Genomic DNA, 26,849 nt, shown 5'->3' on the forward strand with positions numbered 1-26,849 from the left:
AATTAACACAAGAAAGTGAAGAATTGATTGCCAAACTAAAAGAATTACTGAATGATGAAGAATTCAGTACTGAGACGGACAAAATGAATAAACGTTTAGAAAAACTAGAGGAGGAAATTAAATTGAAGAAATTATCCAAGTTTGAGAGAGATGAAATAGACTATAAAAATGGCCAGATTCTAACCTTTGGCAAGAAATTTGAAAAACTGAGAAAAGAACAAATCACACAGACTAAATCAAAGGAGGGAATACCCTTGGAGACAACTGAGGTTACGGAATCTGCTGCCGCTACCAATGAAATTTCCCCTCTGACACAATTAATCATGCAATGTGATGGGGAAAACGGACATGAAGGAAGTGACAACGATGCTGAAATATTAAAAGCACGCTTTTTAAAGGAGTACGAGCTACTGGCAAAAGAAAGGTCGAGCACCATGACCAGCAGCGCCAGCCCGGCAAGAGGGCGTGGAAGAGGAGGAAGAGGAGGAGCAAAGCCAAATTACTCTATGCCAACAGACAGCCCAGTGGGAACAAGAACAAGGGGCAAATTCGCCAAGAAAACATGAAGACCAAAACAGTGGTAAATCTTTCTAATTACATTTTGAGTGAAGATGAATTGGAGGTATTAATGTTAGGATTATCATTTTGTCCGACTTCCAATTTTAATTACACTGCATCAAGAATTGACTTGTTCCACTATATACGGAAATTAAAACTTAAGAAATGGTTTCTACACAAACCGGACAAATGTATTAGGGAACAAGCAACTGACCCTGTAGGACCATCAATAGGAGACACTGAGACATTACACACTGTCCAAGATTCAGCTAGAATGGGTGGGCTGAATGTGGATCCGGTCTTGAATTTAGCCAACAATGATCCAATAACTGATTTGGTGGCCCCCACACCTTTTAAACCGAAATCTGTGTTCTTACCCCAAGTGAACTGTGAAGCAATTAATTGTTTTGAGAAAGGCATGATCAAGGAGTTTAAAAAACTCAAATCATATAAGAAGTCGATCAGAAATAACTTAACTGCTAAACAGTATAAAGCTTTGATAGGATTAGAATCCAATCATGATTTTGTTATCAAACCAAGTGACAAGGGGGGTAATGTTGTCATCTGGCCTGTTGAAATGTACAAACAAGAGGGGCATGCACAACTATCCGACACCAGTAGGTATTGTCTTAGTTCCAGAACTGAATATGATCAAGCAATGCTGTATGTGAGTAACCAAATCATTAACTGGAGGGATAACAGTATATTGAGTAATGATGAATTTGCATATCTGGCTTGTAAATATCCCAAACTTCCGGTTCTGTACTTGCTCCCTAAGGTACACAAAAATGCACTGAGGCCACCAGGGAGACCGATTGTGTCCTCCTGTGGAAGTGCATTGGAAAACACATCCAAGTATGTAGACTATTTTCTACAACCGTTGGTACAATCACTTCCATCATTTGTCCGAGACACCAGTGACTTCCTGCGCCACATTCATGATATAGAGTGGTCTCCTGACTACTTAATGCTGGGCCTAGATGTTTGCAGTCTGTACACCAGCATTCCGCAAAATCTAGGTCTAGAGGCTTGCAGACAATCTTTCACTAAAAGACCGATAGGCTTTCTTCAACACACCGAGATGTTACTCAAGATGGTAGAATTGTGCTTGAGTAACAATTTTTTCCTTTTCGACAATACCATCTTTAGGCAGACACAGGGGACGGCGATGGGAACCTGCTTTGCTCCCAGCTTTGCGGGTATCTACCTGGGTCGCTGGGAGGAACAGGTAGTCTAGAACATCAGGCTATTCAAAGACCACGCCGTCCTCTGGCTACGTTACATAGACGACATTTTTTGTGTGTGGAATGGCACTGCTACACAAGCAACTGAGTTTGTGCAGCTGCTTAATAACAATGAGTTGAATCTTCAATTCACACATCAGATGAGTAAGGACAGCATGGAGTTTCTGGACCTCAAATTGGAGGTATCTGATAATAGAATTGTCAGCTCATTGTTTAGGAAAACTACGGCTGGCAACAGCTTGCTTCACGCGGGAAGTTGCCATCCCCGTAACCTAATCAACAGTATACCTTATGGCGAGCTACTACGGGCACGTAGAAATTTCAGCACAGCTGATAAGTTTGAACAGGAGAAGGAGATCATGAAGGATAGATTCCTGACACGAGGTTATAGCCTCAAGGTTGTGAGTGAAGCCATCTCTAGAGTAGAAACTCTTAACCGGCAAGACCTGTTATTTCCCAAAGTATCGGAATCCCTAACGAAATCTGAAAATACAGTAAGATTTATTACCACTTACAGCACTCATGCATGGGAAGTGAAAAAAAGCCTGAACAAGTTTTGGGATGTACTAAAAACAGATAATGACCTAAGAGATTGTATAGGTGAACATCCTTCTCTAACATTCCGTAAACCTAGATCATTACGGGATCAACTATGCAGTAACATGATTTCCACTCCTAAAAAACCCAATGCAGTTAAAGGTTTCTTTACATGTAACCAATGCAAGGCATGCAAATTTAGCAGCAGCGTAAAATCACTCAAACTTAACAACAATGAGACCCCATGGATTATACAAAAACATCTGAACTGTAATACTGAGTATGCCATCTACACCCTGAAGTGTCCGTGCTCCAAATACTACATTGGTAGCACTATTCATAAAGGTAAAAAGCGTGTATTAGAACATCTGAGAGCCATCTGCAAAAATGATAAAACCTACCCAGTGGCCCGACACTTTCAGGAACACCACAAGAGTAATGCCAATCTTGTGAAATTTGCTGTCATTGATTGTATCCCCCCCAATATAAGGGGTGGGAATAGACTTCTGGAGCTTAGGAAATTGGAGTCCAAGTTTATCATAAGGTTCAACACCATGGTGCCCCAGGGGTTGAATATGGACGAGGAAATGTCAGTACACTTATATTGAAACTATGAGTTTTGTCTTGAGATTGTTGCTGCTTCATGAACTTCTGCATGTTGTTTTAGAATTTTGTGTATTTCTTCATGATACTCTCTTTTTGATTATGAAGTTTTTAATAGGTTGCCTTTACTATTGTCCATAGGTGTTACAAAACCTGACTAAGAAGACTTTCGCTGGCACTGCATTGAGTACTTGCCCACATGGGCTGGATAAGTGACCTACTTGCGCAATGAACTTTTTTCGTTAATACTAATTCTGAATGTACTATTCAGACCCACAGGGGCATTATTTTGTTTTTTCTTGTATGCACAGCAAGCACGTCAGCCCACTTGGGCAATACTATGTTTCTGTCCCGTCAGTTACTTTAAAACGTATGATTGTTTGCTTTATGACGGGTAACTTTCAGCTATTTGCAAACAGGGTGAACATATAGCGTAACGGGCTGGTTCACCATGAACGACACTCTTTTGAGGTCAAGGGTTCGCTTCCTCTATCAGCTAGGTCGCTTTAAAATCCTTTTTCCAAATGTTATATTTTTTTCGACATGTTATGTTTGAAATATAATATGTGTTAGTGGTGCACATGATCAATTTATTATTTAAATGTCATTGAGCTCAGTACTGTTAGTAATATGCTATTTCCTGATGTAAAGGAGATGGGCGGTACGTAATAGCGCAGGTCACGAACACTTACTTATTTATAGTTACAGTCGGGGTCAAACAAGAGCTGTGATTTATTGTTTTCACTACAACAACCAGAGGTATAATGTCACTTTTAAGGTTAACACCGGCGAAAAGTATGTAAATGGCAAAGTATTTTGTTTATGTTTCTTATCACGTGACATATTTTTTTACTTTATAACAAACACTATTATGCACAAAGTTTGCCCGTGATGAAGGAGTAGGCTTACTCCGAAACGCGTAGGACGTTGTATCCGCATTAAATCTGCACCGTTTATTGAGGCCACGGCTCCTGTGTTATTTCTTTCTGAAAGTACGAGAAAGACGACGCTGGTGGAGTGTGTTGATTTTTGGGGGTGGCTACCCCTGCCGTGAGCCCGCCGACACAGAGGCAAAGGTTCAGCCAACAGTCTGTGTTTATATATATAGATATATATATATATAGATATAGATATAGATATAGATATAGATATAGATATAGATATGTATTACCTACTGGCAGTTGCCAGTAGGTAGTTATAGTTAGAACCTAGTTTCCATTGGAAAAGCATTTTTTGATCTGTTAATAACTTTGGCGTCATTTGACGAATCTTCGCGAAATTCTCCAAAAAAATAAGTTTATCCAGGTCAGCTCCTATCCTGAAAGTTTGCGGGTAATTCGTCAAGCGGGGGTTGAGAAAAAAGGGAGGTCCCGAAACACGTTTTCCCCATGTTAATTTCCATAGACAGGCTACAGCTCGAACTGCTGAATGGAATTACCCCAAATTTGGCAAAAAGGTAGTGCACTTCTCCAATCACCTATGTAGCAATAGTTTTTAGCTAAATATTATATTCAACATAGAATTTATTTTTTTAGCCTTTTTTCTATTGTGTAACAGTTACTTTGTGTGGTCGTTAGGGTATTTTAGCCTCTTACGATACACCATTGGCAAATAAATGGAAAAAAATCCCTTATACTAGCCAACTAGGATACAATCTAGATAAATAAAAACGTATAAATATTATAGATCCCCTTCTATTAATCTTTGGGTATTTAAACCGTAATATCAACCAGTAAGCCTGAATTACATCAGAAATCAGCCACCTGATTAGTTCACTGTCCTTGAAATGAGTTTGAGTAATATCTATCTCTCATTATGTTGTAATGTATCATCTCACTGAGATAAAACAACATTGGGGCCCCAATTTTGTTTTATATAAATATATAAAATACTTTGTATCACCTCGAGCCCTTCTACAAACAACCTGAATGTATTTAAACAGTTATTCATGATATACAATGGTTAATGAACTTGGGTGCTGCAAAACATATCTCAAATGTTTTTATATTTGCACTAAAATCTTTTTTTCACTTTAACACAGTTTGCACAGATAATTAATATTGGTTTGTAATGCAGATGTAAATTTGATACTTTAAACCGAAATTAGGTCGAATGTATGCAATAAGAGAAAACAATATAGAGGACATAATTGTAGTTTTCATACGTAGTATTTTTTCGATGTCAGTTGAATATGTATGTCATCAAAAACCAATCGCTAATGAGAGTATTCAAACTGTATTTAAACCAATGAAAGGCACTTCACTATGTCATGTGATCAAGCGCTCTTCGTAGCGCAAAACGTGTCATGGCGACTCTTTGCACAAAATAAATTAATTTGCACAGATTTTGTGGTCCGTATCCGTTACTTTGCCTGAGAGACAATGACATCAGGAGATTGGAGCTTTTTATATATATATATATATATATATATATATATATATATATATATTACCTACTGGCGGTCGCCAGTAGGTATATATAGTTAGGATTTTTTCTCTATGGGATTTTTGAAAATTCTATGTCTAATAACTTTGGCGTTTGTGCACGGAATTGGCTGAAATTTTCAGGAAAATGGCACATTTTGTTTCTGAGCAGCCCTTGAAAATTTGGGGGGGGTTCGTCAAGGGGGGGCCGAGAAAAAGGGGGGTCCCAAAACGTGTTTTTAACATTGAGTTTTCCATAGGGCGGTTGGCCTCACTTTTAGCCCGAACGGCTGAATGGATTTGCACGAAACTTGGCAAAATTGTAGGGACTGGTAGCCCGATGTGCCTTTTGTAGGTCTCAATATATGTGCTCCAGTGGATTTTGAGAAATTAACGTTTAAAAAAAGATATATATCTGTAACAGCGGACCTGGCAGCGTCCCAGGACGCGTACTTTTCGCGCAACAGAGCTTTGTGAAGCGAAGCTGATTGGTTCTCTGGCGTCTGTCAACATTCCAAAAAGTCCGTAGCGGCCGCCATCTTGTCTCTCGGTAGGATCGAGAGACAAGAGGAGGCCAAAACAAAGGGGGAAATAACTATAAGGGGGCATAGTAGATCCTCGCTGACCCCCTATGTTTGATGTGGAGGTTTTAAAAGGGCCCCGCGGGGCAAAAAAAAAATAATAATAATAATCGAACGGCTGAATGGATTTGCACGAAACTTGGCAAAATATTAGGGACTGGTAGCCCGATGTGCCTTTGCTAGGTCTCAATATATGTGCTCCAGTGGATTTTGAGAAATTAACGTTCAAAAAAAGATATATATCTGTAACAGCGCTCCGCTTCGCGTAACGGAGGTTTGCGAAGCTGATTGGTCATTCTGTCACTGGGCTATAGTTGGGCTACATCTGGCTGATATTTGGGCTACATTTGTTTTTTTTGTCTCTGGCGGCCATCTTTGGGCTACATTGGGCTACATTGGGCTTCATTGGGCTACATTGGGCTACATTTGGGCTCCAACATATATATAGGCCAATGTAGCCCAATATATATTTTTCAAAGTTAATTTTCGTAAAAACCACTGGAGCATATATCTTGAGACATAGCAAAGGCACATCGGGCTACCAGTCCCTACAATTTTGCCAAGTTTCGTGGAAATCCATTCAGCCGTTCGAGCTAAAAGTGAGTCCAACCGCCCTATGGAAATGAAGGAAATGAATGGGTAATTTGTAATTAGCAAATAGCTAATCGCAAACTAGGAATGGTAAAGAATCGCTATTTATTCCTTAAAGTTCGCTATTTAGGAAATGCAAAAAACTTTGATGATACATATGGCGGTTCATCTCTAACAAGATAAGAAGCATAGGGATAGATTTATGATGACTGGCGCATCACCAGGGATGTGTTAGTCATTCTGTGCCGCTGTCCCGTCACCTATGGTGTGCTGCATTTACAATGCGGCGCATCATGGGGCAAAAACAGCACAGATGCGTGATGTATCTGTGCCGTAAAGGTGGCGCATTGCTGGAGTTGTATCGCAAGTGTGATGAAGCTCCAGCAAGGGTCGGGGGTGCCCCTGTCGCAGGGTTTCTGTTCTCACACAGAACTGTGGACAGAGGATTGGAACCTCGGCGAATTAGGGTGTCCCAAAACTCACGTTAGTAATCAAAAACCCCTTAGCAAGCTAGGTACAGTGTCACATTGGATATAACAAACTCTCAATGTTTAGACAATCCAGAATATGAACTTATAGTACCTCAGGATACGTGGAACTCATGAACAGTCAGTCGTTATATATTTCTTAGAAACCAGAACATGGAGTTAAGAAGAACACATGTGTATTTGAAATGTTTATTTACTAATGCCGTCTTCTCAGGCGTAGTATCTTAGATAATACAAGTACACATATTATCAGTAGCAAAATTACCAGCATAGTTTCTAGTACATAAAAAGCGAATGGTGATAGTATGTTAACATGCTGTAAATGAATAAGAGTTAGCAACACTTATAAGCAGCCGCGGGCCGTGGAGGGAGTTACGGTGAGGCAGGGAGGCGGGGAGGGGGAGAAGCAGGGTGGAGAATACAAGTACACATATTATCAGTAGCAAAATTACCAGCATAGTTACTAGTACATAAAAAGCGAATGGTGATAGTATGTTAACATGCTGTAAATGAATAAGAGTTAGCAACACTTATAAGCAGCCGCGGGCCGTGGAGGGAGTTACGGTGGGGCAGGGAGGCGGGGAGGGGGAGGGGCAGGGTGGAGAGGGCTCCACCCTGCTTCTCCCCCTCCCCGCCTCCCTGCCTCACCGTAACTCCCTCCACGGCCCGCGGCTGCTTATATCTCACCCTCCCTAATACACATATTATATTATTTGCTAAGAAGGTCTCTTTGTGTTGGTTTAGGGCGTGCCCATACTTTAGTGTCTTAGATTTGAAGGAATCACATCAGCATACACCAGCTCTCTCTTCATGTGAACCGCATCAAGTGTTGTGTATGTGTGTTCGGCAAAGTAATATAAAACCCGCCTCATGCCCAGAATTGGCAGAAGTTGCACTTATGTTATGAGTATGAAGTCGTGGAGATCAGACCTCATAACAATTCTGTATCGTGTTGTTCTTGAAACTTTAGCACTCGCTGTACAGATATAGTTTAACAAGCAAAGCAGATAGTAGAGCAATAACATATTATTCTCATGTAAACCACGATGAACTACTAGGTTGAAAGCTAAAGCAACAACTAAGTGTCGTGTGCAGAAGTTGCAAAAAAGGAAAAATGGCGTTTAAACCGGTAATGAGCCCATGCTAACTTAACACGGTGTAAAGATATCCAGGACCTAGATGACACCTCCCCATGATCCGGAAACGAACTGAATAAGATAATAGAAGTGCCATCTCATGAGAGCAGATTGCAAGTTTATATGTGGACGGTCCGCAAGGTAAAGCATTAAAAACTAGGAAAATTTAATGCTAAAGAAAAATAAAACAGCCAAGTACTTTATCGAGTCTTAAGCCAATAGGCAAGGTAAATAATAAAAACTTGACAAATAAGTCAATGAATTGTCAATGAAATGCTAGTACTCAGCATATCAAACATGAAAAAGGTCTATGACATAACTGTGTATGCAAAATAAGCTGCAACAGCCTCCAATAGGAAGTCACCGTCTTCATCCGAATACAGTTCAGCCATCCAATTTAAAAGCGGAAAAGAACATACGTGCTCTCCCAGCACCGGATCCTCTATCACCATCAGAGGACAGCTCGGTGGGTTTTCAACAAAGCTCTGTTCCAAGAAAGACTGTGCTGCCGCCAGGAAATTCCAGGGACCAATTAGTCCATGCATCAATGCCACAGCCATAATCCTTTCGCCAGGACAAACCAACTCGTGAGTAATGATAGGAGTCATCAGCTGATTAAAGTCGACGTCAGGAGAAACCGGTCCGCAGAGACACAAATCAATGGCCCAATCGAAATCACAGGTCAGGCAGTGAAATACAGGCTGGACACAGGTGAAGTAGGAGAATCGAAAAGATAATCCATATGCCGTGCTTAATATCGCCAACGGCATTGTGCCATAATATTCTAGCATGCGATTGCGGAACAGTGTCAGCAGCTGCAGGGCGGGAGGTTGCATAGGAGGGACATCCATATTTAAAAATGTAAAAAAGCACAAGAGCGTCCGCTGGTAATGCAAGTAAAAATGGCAATCCACGAAGCAGAGTGGAGAAAATAGAATGAAAGAAAGCAGGGATGACTCCAAAGATTTTCTCAAATGAAGTCACGAGACCACTGGTAACAACTTTAAAAAAGTGCGCCAGGGCCTTTGTGGAGGATGCGTTAAAGATAGTCCGAACCATCTTGCTGAAATTGAAAGGCAAATCTGAATTGAAAAGGGTCTGCACCTCTGTACGGGTGTTCGCTATGTGAAGCACGAAAGTTTCACGGGCCGAACTCAAGGCCACCTCTCTCTGAGACAAAAGAGCTCTTATTCTTGCCATGCCGTTGAAATCTGCTCCCAAGGTTGGTATTTGTGGCCAGATTGAAAACTCCCTATGTTCATGTGTGGGAGGAAATAGAACATTTCTGCAGCAAATAACCCGTTCACTTACTGTTACGATAAAAGGAATACTTTTAATTAACCCAGAACAATCTTCATTATTGAGCATCAAATAACTACCATTTTCCAACAATTTGAACGTGGGGATGATAGCAGGAACTGGCGTGCCTTGCAACACGCAAGCCATATTTGGTCGGTGTTTGTTGCATGAACCGTGTAACTGTATGTGCCTACACATTAGTGAATGATCTGGCGTCTCAGTGCATTCCTCTCCATTCAGATAAACTTCTTGATCATCTTTGAAACATCTGTATGTGTATGGAAGCGACCAGACCTCATGAAGAAAAGCACTACCTAAAGGTTCATAACGACCTATTGGTATATATTTCATACAATTTGAAAACTTATATAAAGCAAAAGGCAGCGTTATTAAACCGTGGATAAGGCACGTTGCCAAAAAACCCGCAATCCTCTGCTGATGATGTCACTGAGCATGTCATGAATGATGTAATATGTGACATCATCAGCAGTGGATTACGGGTAATAGTATCTCTAGTTTACTCCCCTATAGCTGTCTTTCTTTTAACATAAGTGTCTGTTTCCTTCCCTTATACTTACTGTTTTTGGTTCGCTTCCAGTTCGCGTACCGGCGAGCGAACTGGGAAGCGAACTAAGAGAAATAGAGGTTGGCACAGTTCCAAATATTGTACCAATTTTTTAATAACGGGGAGGTAGTTCTGAAAAGAACTTTTTTTTTTATTGTTTTTGTTGTTTTATATTTTTTTTATTATTTTTCGGAACATTTTTTTACTTTTTTTGAATTTTCTGAACAGTTTTATATTTTTTTGGGTTTTTCTTGGAGGGGGCAATGAAAACGATTCATTGTAAAGGGCTCAACAGGAGCAACAAAACAAAAAAAAAGTATTTATTATTTTGGGCGTTTCGTACAAACTTGCATATGATAGTCAATAGCTCTGTTGATCAGAGTGATGCTTCTTTCTCCGTAGCAAATGAATCCATCGCAAAATACGCAGATGTGTTTTACTTCACCAAATCTCATTTGTATATTTGGCACCATCTCCCTGCCCTCTGGTCCCGTTACTTCCGGTACAACAGATCTTCTGGCCATAATAGGGAGATTATCTAGGTCGTTCCGAAACTGTGCAGCACTGTAGTTGTTAGGATGCCACCTAGTCATATGGCGATGCATTGTGTAGTTTCCGAAACTGTATTTTTTCTCGGTTCCTCTGGACAGTCTATCTTGACATATAAGGCAAGTTACGTATCTTGCATTTACTTTTTTCTGACCTTTGGGAATTTTAAAAAATTGCCAAATGAAGTTTTCTTTCCGGTGAGACGTCCTGGGCTCCTCAGGCAAAAACTGCCTCTCATCCTGCTCTTCCTCGTCTTCCTCTTCTTCCTCTTCTTGCTGAATTATAACTTGAGCAGGTGGTCCACTCTTCCTTGGATGTGGTGGAGGTGGTGGGGAAGCACCAGCTGAAGCTACTAAAGAAGCCATTGCTCAGTGATCACAAAGGGTCTTTCTCTCACAATGATGAAAGTCAGAGTGAGGAAAGAAGGAGGGATTTTCATCATTTGGGAAAAACAAGAGTTCTCAACCAATGAAAAGTGTTCATTTTAGATTATATGACCTAGTCTTACATCATTAGGAAACCAAAAGTGAAATGAACCAATGAAAAGTGTTATTACCAAGTCACATGACCTGCTGTGTTTACGTTAAGCGCTTTGCAGGGCCTCCCGGTTTGCTTCCAGAAACCTGCGCTTTGCGACTCGCTTCGCGTACCAGTTCGCTAACGTAGCACGTCATATGACGTATCACGCGACAACGTGAAACGTCATGCGGACGGGAGGCGTCACGATGTTGTTTTCTAACGCGGCACTTGCGGTAAAGAAACGTTTACCGGCTCGCGGTCTATTTCGCGGCATCAAGGTCAGCTAACGGGAAGCTTCCCGATTCGCGAAGCGGGAACGAAGAAAAAAAAATATTAAAAAAAAAAATATTTATAAACATATAAAATATATTTTTGGATTTAAAGAAGAATACATTTTACAGCTACAGATATTAGCTGTTAAAAAACCAATGAAATTCACTGAAAAAACCATAGGTTATAGACCATATATAGTTAGGAATTAGCATTTACAAAACCTTGAAAATTCACTGAAAAAACCATAGGTTATAGACCATATATAGTTAGGAATTAGCATTTACAAAACCTTATTTTACTCACACAAAACCATTGAAATTCCATATATAGTTAGTTGCACTATCTATATATCGCGCATCCGCAATCCACTGCTGATGATGTCACATATTACATCATTCATGACATGGTCAGTGACATCACTGATGACATCACTGATGACATCTCAAATGACATCACTGATGACATCTCATTTGACATCAATGACCACATCACTGATGATATCATTCATGTGACAATACAATGCATCTCCTCACATTTTAATATAACCTCTGTTACAACCAGTGTTAAATACAGAGTATAATTTTTGAAACCATTGACACACCAATACTAGTTACTACATACGCACTCACTGATTCCTACGTCTACACACACATTCACTCATTCATCCATACAATCATTCATACATACAATCACTCATCTTTACAACACTATCATATGCACTCATACACCTATACAGACATTTACACTCTGTTGCTCATCCATGGAGTTACTCACACACCTAGTCAGTCATGCAAAGAATCAATCACACCTCCATTTTCTAATCTATACAGTTAAACATAGAGCACCTTACATTTTCAAACATATACTAACACATACTTACTCTCTTATACAATCACTGATACAAGTACACATTGATCTACACAGAGTCACACACCTCCCAACCAGCCACACACACACTCAGTCTCCCATACAAATACTTGGCCAACCAATCAATAACCCATATAGCCACTCATATAGCTACTGATCAACACATGCAGCAGCTTGCACAACAACAGACATACTGATGCAAACTTTCACACAGTTTAGTCACTAACCTATGCATTCAGTAGGATGCATTTAATCACTCACTCATACAGTCAACCACGCACCTACTAAAACCTTCATTCAGACACTTATACATCTACTCATTCTTCAATATGTAAAACATATTTTAACTTTACAGAAACATACAGTCACTGGATGTTGTCATCAGTGATGTCATTTGAGATGTCATCAGTGATGTCATCAGTGATGCCACTGACCATGTCATGAATGATGTAATATGTGACATCATCAGCAGTGGATTGCGGATGCGCGATATATAGTTAGTGCAACTAACTATATATGGAATTTCAATGGTTTTGTGTGAGTAAAATAAGGTTTTGTAAATGCTAATTCCTAACTATATATGGTCTATAACCTATGGTTTTTTCAGTGAATTTTTATATATATATATATATATATATATATATATATATATATATATATATATATATATACATACACTTGGTAATATATATATTTATATATATCTTACAGCGGTAAGCCATTTTTTGACTGGGCGACAGTCAAACCTTGCATTTGTCAGGAAAAAAGCCTCACGTGTGAATTATTTTCTGTAATTCAATGTACTGAATTAATTTGTGGGATGTGTATAGCTTCCATAAACAAATATAAAAGCGAAATGGGCTGTTAACACAACTTTTCTTTTTTCAAAATAACATTGCTGCTCACAGAGTATTAATTAGCACACCTGACAGTTCACCCTTGCAAGACAATCCTTGATGTAAGCATCTATCATTGAGCTCCTTCTGAGTTTATGATTAGAAACATTATAAACATGGACTCCTTCAAAAAGTTAAATTATCCCACATTTGACTTCACTTTCTTCCTAAGTATATGGCTTCTTAAACTCTTTCTCCAGGCTGTCAATGTACAACTAAAGAAAAGCACATTTTGAAAGGCATGTTTTTTTCGCTTACAATGAGCTTTGTATTTAATATGTAACTTACAATAAAACATTTTGTTGCACAAAGCACATTTTAAATATTAGCATATTATCCCCATCAACAATAACACACATTTCTCAAAGCATTGATAGACATATCTTCAGTCTCAAACAAACAATGAATTCTAAATGGATGACGTTCAACGTATTCAAACCTTTCTAAAGAGTACTAAAATCAATTGAAAAATACTGTAATATAAAAACACATAGCAGTTATGTGTTCTATATGTGCATATCTATATATAGATATAAGCAGAGAGAGACAGTGAGAGAGGAAGAAGCACACATTTTACCTGTAGGCGTCTGTATACATGTACACATATGTGTATTATTTACTCCATGGAGGAAATTATTTCCTCCATTGTTAAACAATAACATTAAATGGTAAAATAAGTTGCAAAGTGCAAATGCAGATCTGCATTTTATTTCTGAATGTGCAAATATACATATATACATACTCCAAGGAGGGCTGAGGCAGTCTCCACTTACCATGAGTAATCACTGAGGTTTTGATGAACCCAACAAAGTCTGAAATTTGCTCAAAGCATATGTGTAAACGATTGTTGATCTGAATCCACGTAGTTTTTTAATTAAAGTCTGTCATAACAGACGCCATCAAAAATATGTCTGATATCATCAGTCAAACTCACAGTTCTGTCACTCAAGACTAAAGAGAACACCCATGATTCTGATGGCAGAGCCTATTCTGGCATCACCAGGGAAGACCATTCACCAATAGCCCATTCTATATTAGTTAATAAACATCAGGCTGTCCACCCCATTTAGGGCATATATTCCCACATACTTTTTCTCTTGGTCAGGGTCAGTAGGGAAATCCTGGCTGTACCAAACAAGAAAACGGAAGGTATGTCTCTCAAACACTGGAAGAAACATTGTAGCGTATCATGGACATTAATTTTTATTTGTTAAAAAAAAGAAGGCATTGCTTAGTGGCTGCATTACACATGACACACACTCAGCAAAGTTTCAGTACCTTTACTGGATAAATGGCTACTGGGTCCCCTCTCAGGTGATAGCGTTCTTTACAAATCTTCATCACACAACCTATCTTGAGTTGCCGCATTGCGCCTCTGCTGAAGGCAGAGAGATCTTTGACTGCTTGGCTGAGATATTTACGTATGGTTGTCTGTCTTCCACCAGGGTGGTGGTGCCATTGGTGTACATCCCTCAGCTGCCCAGGCAGACTGAATGACGGCCACCACCTTCTTCATGAGGGCCTAAGTCCTCTTTGCAAGCATTGAGAAAGTCAAAATTACAACCACAAAAAGACACAAGATCAGATAAAGCCAGCAAGCTTTTCTCCAATAGATTGGGAATAATTATTCACAAAAGGCCTCATTTACGAGGTTTTGGCGCGGAGCTGCAAGAAATCTTCCTGCACTGCCCTTTGTCAAAAGAAAAGGGCTGGAATGTGCCGTATCTATGGCGCATTCCTGTCCTCTTCCCCTGCACTGGCGCACAATGGCTGCCATGCACCAATGCAGGCTCCCTTGCGTCAAGGTGCAAGGGTGCCTGCGTTGTAGGGATGATTGTTTTTGTGCAGGAAGGGACACCTTCCTAGTCAAAATCAATCACGAGAGTTGTTTTCCTCTTTCTATAGAAAGAGGAACAAACTAGGAGAAATACTGCACCCTCTCCGGACCCCAGTGCCATGAAACTGCTTGGTGTACGTTCTCTTAAGAAATTCCTTTAACATAACAAATAAAGATATTTCTCCTTAATGCCAGACCTGGGTTGGCAACTAGAATCTGACGCATTTCCAGGTTTACAATTCCTCGTAAATCTAGGAATTATTCAGATTCCATGTGTGTTACGTGGGAACAGCCACAGCAAATCCCATAGAACGCCCCTTTCACGCGAGTTCTGCGTGAAAGGGGTTCATATTTACAAGGCCATGTAAAGCCACGTAAAGTGGCTTTGCGTGCCCTTGCAAATATGCTGCAGCATATTGCACCATCGGAGTGTCAAAAAAGTGATGTTCTGGGGGCACAAACGTGCGACTAGGGGGCTCGTAAATGAGGCCCAAAGTATATAAATAGTTCTAGTTTGATTGTAGCCCTAACTACAGGGTGTATTAATACCCCTGACAATACATTACCATGCAACAAAGATTCCCATGCGAGGTTTTCACCTCTAACATAAAGAACTGCCTGCATCTGTTTAGTAAGTAAATAACCCATTACTATATGTTGTTTTCTTCCTCGGAGGCAAGGTGACATAAATAAACAGTTTGTTTGTTTTCTCTCTAAATCCTTAGCACGACGGCAGTTTCCTGGCGTGCTCTGCAGGTGACAATCAAATATTAAAATGATAGGAAAGTGATGGGGAACGTGTCATCCTAATGGAGTCAATATATCGCGCTTTTAAGAACTGAGCGCCGCAGATAAAAAATTCTCTCTTATCTTCCTTATGCAGTGTGGGAATAATCAGGAGTTCCTGGAAGTAGATAATCATTTACAGCCCAGATTGCTCGCTCACTCTGCGCCGCTGCTACACAGACGAATAATGCACGTCTATACAGGGTGATGCATCCGTTTCTTTGACCCTCTTATGGCCACATTGAGCTGGTGCTAATGAGCTTGGGTTCTGCAGCCTTTAATTAACACAGAATGTCTCCAGACTTCCTTAATGGAAAGAAGAGAAGTGATTCTTCTGAGCAGAAAGGCAATTGGCCTATCTTTAATTCCGAAATGGTATTTTATGTCAATTATGCGTTGGGACGTGTAGCATTTAGTAAATGCGTTGTGAAAATGGATGCCAGGCTCTGCTTGCATCTTTCATCTTCATCAGTTGATTTGCTTTTATAAAGTCCCCCTGCACAGTCGCGCCTCACTGGAACAATGTTTTCACTGGGCCCATCACTGTTCAAGACTGAGGGATTGCTTTCCTTTGTTCAACTTGAAAAGCAGTAATATAAATATGATTTTCTATATACTACTTCATAAAACAGCAATTCAACAGTTTCTGTGTGCCGTATATGAGAGCTATGCAATTTGATACTCAGTTTACTGACAGTCGGGAGGCTGAGTCAACAGTGCCAGGATTCCGACTTGTGCGCTTCTGGTCACTGCTTTGTTCCAGTAACAAAGTCAGCTCAAGACGCATATTGATGACTCCTGACTGAAGGATAAAACACGACCTGCATCAATAACTGCAACGTAGATCCTCAAATTCCTGCTGTGCCACGCATCACTAGGATTTGCCATCAAATCAGCTTTTTTCAGCCTCTTCTTCCACACATTGTGCCTGACTCAGTGTGGTGCCACATGAAAATTCAGAAATTTAGGGCCTGATGCACAAAAACAGGTATATTAATTTACTCATGAAGACTCATGTTTACTCATCAATTTCTGAAAAAAGCCAGAAGTCCTCCTGTCCTACTCTTGGATTACTCCCAGAATGCAAGACTCATACAATAGTGAACACTTGCACAATCTTTGTGAAACGGACGCCTAGTTTTGTTGTTTTGTGACAATGTATTAAGTGCATTTCCTACTTTGGAGGAAGTCTGAACAAATTCTAGAAGTTCTCGTACTGAAAAAGTTTGAAACAGATCTCAAAGATTTCTCACATGCATACCCATTTACACACATGGAAATGTACCAAACTATGGGGCAGATTAGGATACCGGTTTTTCCGTATCCTCCGGGCCGGCGGAAGCCACTGCCGGCCCGGAGGATACGGAAAAACCGCAGCGGACCCACCAAAGACCCACCGCCACATTAGGATGGCTGGTGGGTCCAGGTTTACGTCCGCAGCTTTTCCGCCGCGGTTGGCTTACAACCGCGGCGGAAAAGGCCTAATATGGTGGCGGTGTCCTTCGGACACCGCCAGCCATATTAGGATGCCCAAAAAGAAATGCTTTTCCATGGCGGGTTTTCCGCCATGGAAAAGCATATAGAGCTTCACTGCGGGGGGCCCGTTGCGGGCCCCCTGGGTGAAGGGGGGGGTGCACATGGGGGGTACCTATGGTACCCCCCTGCATTTGTATGCAGTAATCGGCAGGCAACGCGCGGTGCCTGCTGCTTTCTGCATACAAATGCAATGTATGCATTTTTAACATTGCGGCGGGTGCAGCTTGAAGCTGCACCCGCCGCAATGCTAAAAATAGAGGATGTGGCGGTCACATCCTAATTGGAGAGGAGGGAACTCCGCAGGCCATGCGGAGGTTCCCTCCTCCTCGATGGTCGCGGACGGACTCAAGTCATAATGAGCCCTTATATTTCTTCATGCAAAAAAGAGATGATTCCTACTATGTCATATTTTTTTCTACATTGGGTATCTATTTTTCCCAAAAACAAACCAGTTCTCCAATACACATCAGGTATGGGGCTCTTAGCTCTCTATTCACACCTTGAAAATTATTTCCCCCCCTGTTAGACAAGCTAGGGAACCTAACAGTGTTCATCATTTGTGAATATTCATATTTCCCAAATCCCATTGAAGATTTTAAATCTCCCAAATCCTGATCCCTTAAATCAGGAATGTCACTTTATACTTCTAAACGGTGTTTTGCACAACTAATGGTTACTTTGGGGTTCCAGAGAATTTGTGTATCCAACCAATTGCTATCTTTGAGAGTTTACAATTCACTCCATACTCAGGAACATTTCTTATTTAGAGAATATTATTTACAGTTCATGTTTCTCACTGCTTGTCACATGTTGAGGATGTGTTGTGTGGGACCTGATGGCAGATGGCTTTAATGTTGAAGCAAGCAGTGTGAACGTGAGGAGTGAGTAATGAGCAGCACAGCTGCAGGAGACTGCAACCGTTGTCAGTGACGATAAGAATTTCAAATAACCAATAAGAGACGGGTAATCCATCCCAACACAAATGCACATGGATCTCTGAGAGGTAGTTCTGAACAGCCAGGGCATGACGTAGCATCAGAAGATGTTTTTCGGCCACTCCAAAGTCTTTGAGATACTACAGAGAAATAACATTTAGTTTCCGAATTCAGATAATACAAACGATTAAAATAGATACATTTTTTAATGGGATCTACAAGGCGTGTACCAAAGCATGTAAATCAAGATTTACCTAGATTCATTTGTAATGCGCCTAAATGTAAGTGAGTTACAACAGAAAGCATTCCTACCTGTTGTAGGATCAAGAATTTCAACTTAGACTCTGGTTTTATCATCCATTTCTGGATGGTAGAATTTCATATTAAACTTACAATTTCTCATCAGCTTGAAAGAGCTACAGGAAAAGCCGGAGAACTCAGAAGTCCTTTCTTTTAGTAGGACCTTAGAAAACAATGAGGCAGATGTATGGGTATTTGGCGTAGCGCAGCACAGTAAGTCACCCTGCTGTGCTGTCCTACTTCAAAGTGAATGGGCAGGAAGGCACCGTAATCAAATAAAGTGCATCGCTGTCCTTTCCCCCTGCTCAGGCACCATTTCGTAAGCCTAGGCCAAGGCACGCACCCTTGAACCATGGTAAAAGGGTACCTGTGTTGTCAGTAAGATTGTTTGTATACAGGACCGGGCACCTTCCTGCATAAAAACAATCCTGGAAGTATTTTTCCTGTTTCTATTCGCGCTGCAGAATGCAGCACACTTGGAAAGGGGAAAACACTAGGCGAAATAAAGTTAATTCTCCTCGTTGCACCTCCCTAGGGGAAGCATAAGGTTTTGGAGCATCCCCAGGTTTAAACTGTCTTGTAAGTCCAAGGAAGCGTGAAAACCTATGGGTGTTATATGGGAACGCCCACTGCAGCACCCATGAAATGCTTCCCTAGCGCAGAATAAGGTAACACAGCGTTTTTTGCTGCCTGGCCTTATTCCATATTTATGAGGTCATTCGGGCCATACAAAGTCAATTTGTGTGGCATCCTAAATATAATTTTGTGGTTTGCACCACTGGAGTGTCACAAAAATGTGACGCTACATTGGCGCAAAGGGCTCTTACTTAAGTCTTTAGGATTAGCTGCATAAGAGTGAATATTGTTAACAGGATATCCTGAGCTAGACTCAGAATAGACCATTTTCTGTCGTTTAGTACAAAGGGCACTTGTACTACTCTAGACGCTACAGTGGATCTGTAATCAGTGGAGCTTGAGGAGTCTATGTTTCTTCTACAACAACCACAGAAGAAGAATCGTCAGACCATGACTTGTATAAGTTTCCACCCTTCACTTACCCATGGTGTAGAGAGTTTTCTGCATATAAACATTGAAACCTAACAGATGATTGAAGAATATGTAAAATAAGAACTGGGCTCCATGGTTGTAGTGTTGTACACAGGTAACAACCAGTACAGGCAGACAAAGAGCTCTGAAAGACAGTTGAAAGCTGTGCTATACTGTAACAAATCTACTGCCTGCAGGACACCTGTGGAGATTTTGAAGTGAATTGACACTGAGGAGTTACCTGTCGTGTATTCCTGCTTATGTTTGCTGCTGATCACAGAGTTCCTAACCAGAACACAGAAGACTGTACATTGTGAAGAGACCGCCACAACTGTTTGTGTGACTGACCTGATCCTGATGCTACACTGAAGTTCAATGGTACATTTCCAGGCCAATGCAATTGGACTGAATCATTGATTCTGTCTCACTAACATGTCAAACCTAATATAACGTTTCTGGAAGCACTGTTTGGGCCACTTATATGGGGGACCAAGCCGCCTGCCAGGCCAACTCAAACCATGGCCACACACCACATTTAGAGATCTCCACCAGACAGGCAGGGATATCAGTTACTTTAGCGAAGCACCAGATGTGGTAGCTTCATGAAGGCACTGAACTTTCCCAAGCTGGAGCTATGTTTGCTTAACCTTGCTCATCACAAAATAAATGGCCTGAAGTACTAGGAGTTTTTCCCTGCATGTTGTGGTCATTGTTTAATTTCACGCCATGACTCTGCCATGCACTAAATGGCAGTCTCATGCAGGGAAATATAGGGATGATCATTCTGTCCTCAGTAGGGTGTAGTGACCATCACCATGACCTAAGAAGCAGGTGGAGCGTGGCCTTCCGGGCAGAGGTTTCCAGTGGCAGAGTCAAGGTCAGCTTCACTGTCAGAAACACTGCAGTTCTTCCACCTCTAGTTTAGTTTGGCAAGACACTTTCAATTTATGGATGTGCTCCCACTGCGGAAAACTCTAAATGACCCATTATATATTGAGGCAGATACCTACTGTAAAAAGGTAGTCTATGATAGACCATGTCTGCTGTGTTATTGGCTTGGTGTCACTCAATATAGCCTATCTGGCAACGGTTAACAGCATCACTTATATGAACTAAGGTTGCTCATCTATAAGGGACATCACCAGTTGTGTTAGACTGCTGTCCTTAATTTTGATATTAACTTTCTTCCAAGAAGAAATCACTAATTGCTGAAGTGCAATGTCGGTGCTGAGTGCTGGCCCAGCAACCCTGCTGCTTGGGCCCTTAGGAAAGTTCATAAAATGAATTTAAACTAAACACATTCTGAAATTTAACTTGCTATTGAAACTGATCATGAAACACCAGAGGAATGGATTGATAGGCATAATTCTAGCTTGAATAATGTATGTCACCAATTGACCCTGAGAGGCTGCTAGTCTGAGGGAAAGCTAGACCACAGTGGTATGCAACAGAATTGTGGTGTCTCAAGGCCCAAGTACATCACGTCATGAGGAAGAAGAGTAAATCTAAAGCAATTAATAAGGCAGCTGTAGCTAGACTTTGAACAGTATACAGAGGCATTTTTAGACCTGACCGTCTCTGCAGGGCCTTCCCAAAATCTTTGCCTTTTACCCTGCACTTTTTACTGACTTTATTACTCTGTGCACTTTACCACTACTAACCAGTGCTAAAGTGCTTGTTCTCACTCCCCTAAAACATGGTTACATTGGCTTATACCCAATTGGCATATTTAATTTACGTATAAGTACCTTGTAGAGTGGCATATCATATAACCAGGGCCTATAAATTAAATTCTACCAGTGTGCCTGCAGTATTTATGGTGCCACCCATTTAAGTAGCACTTTAAAACAAGTCCTGGGTCTGCCATTGCACCCTGGATGCAGTTCTAAACTGCTATTTTGACTTTAAACATCCTTGCCAAGCCTTAAACTCTCCTTTAAATACATCTAGGTCACCTCTAAGTTAGCCCCTAGGTAACCCATAGAGCAAGGTACTGTGTAATTAAAAGGTTGGACATTTACTTTTATGTTTTACATGTCCTGGTTGTGAAATTCTCCCATATTCTTTTTTCATGACTGTGAGGCCTACCCCTTCTGTAGGATAACATTGGGGTTTCCATATTATATTTAATAAGCTGTAATTTCCAATTGGGAGCTTGTAGCTATATCAAGTTTGATGTCCTTGGAATTGTGGTGGAAAGTCCTATTTAATGGCAAGATTGGGTTTTTATCACAATTTGTGAAAAGCCGTTCTTATAAAGTTGTCATAATTCTGGCCTTAGCTCTTTTTGTGCCTGTAGCATGTCCTGGGTCACATGACTGGGTGTAATTGATAGACTTTGTGAATTTCTCCCAGACAGTCAAACACTAGAGGGATTAGGTGTTCTTGAATGGGTCATCTGCTAGCAGGATGGTGTGTGCTTCACAGCAGTGGCACCCAGCAGGGCCATGAGGTGCCGCAGTCTCTGATGGAGATTGACGAGTAGTTGCGAGTTGCGAGTAGTTGCGAGGAGTTGTGAGTCCAGATAGTTGTGAGTCCAGATAATACCAGTAAGTCCCAGGTATCCCCCAGGGATTCGAGAAAGCATGTTGCCTCTTCAGGGATCATACAAAGGTGAACAGGGAGCAAGAGTGAGTATTGCAAGAGTGAGTATTGCAAATCCAGTTTGCAGAGGCGATGTTTAACAGCCAAGAAGGAGTTCCTTTGCCATTTCTTTGTCATTGCAGCGGCATGGTATAGTCCGGAAAAAAATAACACCGGCATTATCAAGAACAATGTTTTTGACTTTACGAGTTTCCTGTATGATGGAGTCTCGATAATGGTAATGGAAGAAGCGGAATAACAGTTGTCTAGGGTTGGAGCCAGGTGTGGGGTTTCATGCCGAAAGACAGAGAGCCCATTTAATTGAGAAGAACTGTGAGAGAGCAGTGGAAGGGAGTAGACCTCATAGCCAGTGCTCACCGTAGGCAACTGTGTTTTGCCTCTCAGCCCCCTCAGGGAGGCAAACCACACAGACGTTGTTCCTCCTGGTGCAGCCCTTCGCATCCTATGCACTACATTCCAGGTCATTAACCTGGTCCACAAATGTCTGCAGGGACGATTTCATTACTTCGGATCTCGGCTGAAGTTCAGAAAGATTTTGTTTAGCAGTGTGGACTCTGTGACCCAGTTTGCGCTGGTCTGTGTGCAGCATTGTGGGGTCCACTGACATATTATCAATCTAGTTTTCTAGAGAAGCTCGGTCCTCTCCAGGGAAGCCTGGGTCTTCCGAAGCACTTCCAAGACGATGTCTAACTTGTCCCCAACGGATGGGGGATGGCTGAGGTAGTCTGAATGATCAGGGCCCCCAGCTGCCATGCCGGTAGCAGTAGATGGATGTGAAGGTGTACTCTGGGTGCCAGGACGTAGTCGGCCCATGGTGGTACAATATGTGTGTGAAAGAGGGCCTGCTTGCCAACACCTGTGGACCGTCACAGATGACACATCATGAGCAGCCCAGTGTGTTGGCTCTGTCCAGGTTATGGCGCATAACAAAATGGACACCAATACGGACAGCAACAAAGAGAGCAGGGTGTATTCCCAGGAGAATCAATCTTGCTCCATTCCATCAGAGCCAACCATGCAGGGTATAGCAATCCAGGGGGCAAAGGGCCAGCAAAGGTATAATGTGGTAAAAGTGCTCCAACAGTGGTAGTCAGGGGGGTTCCCCCAAGCACCCCCCCCAACCGCCAGCTGTGCAGCACCAGCTCAAGGCCACTGTATGAAAGGGGTGGCTTGCTGGTGCCTTTGGATATGAGTAGACGCAGTAGCACAAGCATTCCGGTGTGTCCAAGTGTCTTTGGTCAGTGATTCCCCTCAGCAACGTTGCCCAGTTAAATGAGAGACAGGAGAATGAGGGCGTGCATCCAAGTAGCCTCACCTGTGCTCCGCGTAAGTTAGGGCATTCATGCGGGTCATGGAAAGCCAAGGGATGAGGGGCTGATGAAGAATAGGTGTGGTGCAGGTCGCAGTTTTCCCAGTGTCAGACTCCCGGGGGGGGGCCCAAACAGATGATTCCTGACTTCAGCCACACAGGGCCCACAGGTGGACTGCAGCAGGGCAACGTGGGGGTCCAAATGGAGGCCAGCTGCAAGTCAACAAAGGAAGCACAGGCAGAGAAATTGTGGCAGCACTACGCAGGAACACAGTATCACCCCAGCACTGTCCTATACAGCCCGTACCGTTGGATCCACACTGCAAGCCCAAGAGGCCAGCAGCAATGTCCTGCAGTAGTAATTGACAGAGGCAGGGTGGGGAAAATGAGGAGGGGGTCCCTTGGTGGGTATATGTAGGCTGGGAGTACACACTCCGTCAGGCAGTGTGGTATGCAGGCTGTGTCACCACGACATTAAAGGTCACATTGAGAAGTGGCCTTGACAAGGCAGAAGGGGTCAGCAGGCTCGGCAAAGCAGGTGATGAAGGGAGGTTCCCATGTGGAGGAAACAGTACTGCATGCGGCCCTCAAAGGAAATGCAGGCCTTACTGTGATACCGTACAGTTGCCAGCCCGGTCAGTGCGAGCGTAGGCCTTACATCAGAAGTCTCCAACACCACCTCCTAGACACTGTTGGGGTGCCCAGATGCAAGCAGCAGAAATGTGAGATGCGCACTCGGACGCAGACCACGATCCACACCACAAGGCTCCTATCTGTGTGGGTAGCATGGCAAGAGGTCTCAGGTCCTGGCATCAGCCACAGCAGGGTAATGGCGTCTCAACCCACAGACAGCGACTGCAACCCCAATGGGGTGGAAGAAAGGTCTCCAATGATGCCAGATAGGGCAGAGAGTGCGGAAATTAGAGTCTAAGTCGCCGATGGTAGGTGATGTACAGGATATTAGAAGGATAAATGGGGTTTTGTAGTGGAGCCTTGCTAGAGTGGGTCCGCCATCTTGGCTGTGCAAGCCATGCTCCCTTGAAAAACAACTAACTCTTTATGCAGCTTCTCAAATAGCTCTTTACTCAGTGCTAAAGTTGTTTTTTCATAATGATAGTCACTATTGAAGTTTTTAATGTGTGTCTTGTATGTTGTGAAATAAGGTGAAGTTACGCTAGTATACATTTGTATTAGTTTTCACTGGCAAATACAGGCTGCTTCCAGGCCTAATAGCTCTAGCAATGGTTGACAAACGTTTCAGACAGAAGAAAATTGTGGTCCCTCACAGTGAAGAGAGGCAATGACTTAAGTGTGCTGACCTATTGCACCATGTTCTATCAATGTCATGTGAAAGATTTTAGGGGCCCAGGGCACAATATATTTTGGGGGTCCCTATATGGAACAAAGTTGGATTCATTACCCATTTCAAGCCCGAATGATGCCAAACAATATTACATTACATGTTTAACACAGTCACACAAAATTAGTTGAAATATGTCTTGCTTGGCTTGCCAAATATCCCTTAGATCACACTGAGAGACTGAGTTACAGGTAATGCTAGGTAGAGAGGGAGAGAGGTTCAGATAGAGAAATAGAATAGACAGACATCAAATAGATAGAAAGGTCAGTTTCCCAAAGTGCCCCTTGGAAGTTGGGGTCCTGGGCAGCTACGCACTCTGTCCGTGCCTTAAAACTTTTCTGCTCTTTATGCTGTGGTGGACAGAAGCAACATGTGAATGCGACTTGAACAGGCCAATGGATTAAAAGGGCTGATATATACACTTTTATGAGTTCTTTTAAACACATGAGATTTGCAAAGCAGGTAACACAACGTTTAGACTAGACGTAAAAAGCACCGATATCTGTCAAAAAAAGTATCTACTATTAGGAGCTCCAAACAGTTGAACGTAAGAAGTATTTTGCTTAGTTGATACAAAACTGTGTCTCGGAGGATCCTTTATAGGGCTCAAAATTGAAGAAGGAATACAAAGGAGAACAACCAGCAAGGCCAATTAGCAATCAGATTTATACAAAGAACATTATGACGAAGGCGATACAACATTATTAATAAAGTGGTGTAACAATGCAGTGTTTTGTATATCACAAGTGACAAACAAAGCATAAAAAAACTACGGAAAAAACACTCTGTTAATATTATTCCTATATAGGAAAACCGGGATAAATGATGGCTCCAAAGAGTGTGTGCCATTTAAGAAAAAAATACCAGAAGAATTAATTTGAATAGTTGAAATGTAAGAAGGTAAAATGTTCATCTTTTACTAGCATAATAACTCAAACAGAACTTCATCAAGGTGAAAGAGTTAATGACATTTGAAAATAGCATACTTTCATGTAGACACATTATTCAATCTGAATGTATATTTTCGTGATTGCAGAGTAGCAGAATGAAGCATATTCACAAGTCTCACTACTGCAGTCAAAGAAAAACAACAGCTGGTTCGACCTTCACTATACTGATCATAACAGGAGCCAATCTAATGACTGACATCAGATTGCCTATGTCCCTCAGGCTATGGGTTTGCCTAATTTCTTTTCCACTAAAAAGAACAGCATTATACAGTTCTAGGAGTTAGTAGTAAGTGAGTTTTAAGATCAGTTTTAATTTTTTTATTTAAATTGCAATCATGTAAAATAACCATTCTGATCTGGGCTCACACGATGCACGCATGTGACTGGGAATGCATATACTTTAAGGTATGATAGCACTTATTTTGGACAAATAATACCGGGATTTGAGATTCGGAAGTCATTGTAGTGATTTTAAGCAACCAACCTAGTGTTAACTTTTGCATATTCATCGTCATTCTTCATTCTCACTTTAACTGCCACATAACAAACCAGAAAAATTTAAAAATGTTCGCTCAGCAATCTATATTGTTATTTATTGCTAATGGTAATCATTGGCCTACCTTCAGCTGACATCTCGGGCACGCTGGCAGTATACGGTCCCTGCAGGAATTGTGGCGCGTTGTCATTGATGTCCTGCACTTTGATGATAAATTCAGATTCTGGTTCCATGGGTAGGTTAGTGTACCTGTTTATAGCTTGGGCTCTTAGGGTGTAGGATGCTTTCTCCTCCCGATCGAGCTTCTTAATAACATGAATATCCCCAGTGTGTTCATCAATGGTGAAGAGTTCTCCAGCACCATCGCCTGTCAGGACATACTTGTAAGACCCATCTTGTTTATCTGCATCGGATTTCAGCTGTTGGGGACAAAATTGTTTCTTGTATTTTTGTATTTTTCCAGAAGAAATACACATAAGTAACATTTTATTCGATCAAACATCACAATTGCTGGATATAATCAATTTCATCATAAAAAGAGAATTAAAAAAGGGAAAATA

The 26,849-nt window shown here is 41.6% G+C and overlaps 1 protein-coding gene across 1 annotated transcript in view; it reads right to left on the minus strand.

Annotated features, from left to right (window-relative positions):
- The window catches only part of CDH19 (cadherin 19), a 1,180,733-nt gene that overhangs the window by 875,208 nt on the left and 278,676 nt on the right, over nt 1-26,849 (minus strand). The window contains exon 3 of the mRNA XM_078687509.1: nt 26,414-26,708. Within this exon, the coding sequence (XP_078543635.1) occupies nt 26,414-26,708 (295 nt within the window). The remainder of the gene's footprint in view (nt 1-26,413; nt 26,709-26,849) is intronic.

This window comes from Lissotriton helveticus, chromosome 4_1, assembly GCF_964261635.1.
Source record: "Lissotriton helveticus chromosome 4_1, aLisHel1.1, whole genome shotgun sequence".
Taxonomy (NCBI): domain Eukaryota; kingdom Metazoa; phylum Chordata; class Amphibia; order Caudata; family Salamandridae; genus Lissotriton; species Lissotriton helveticus.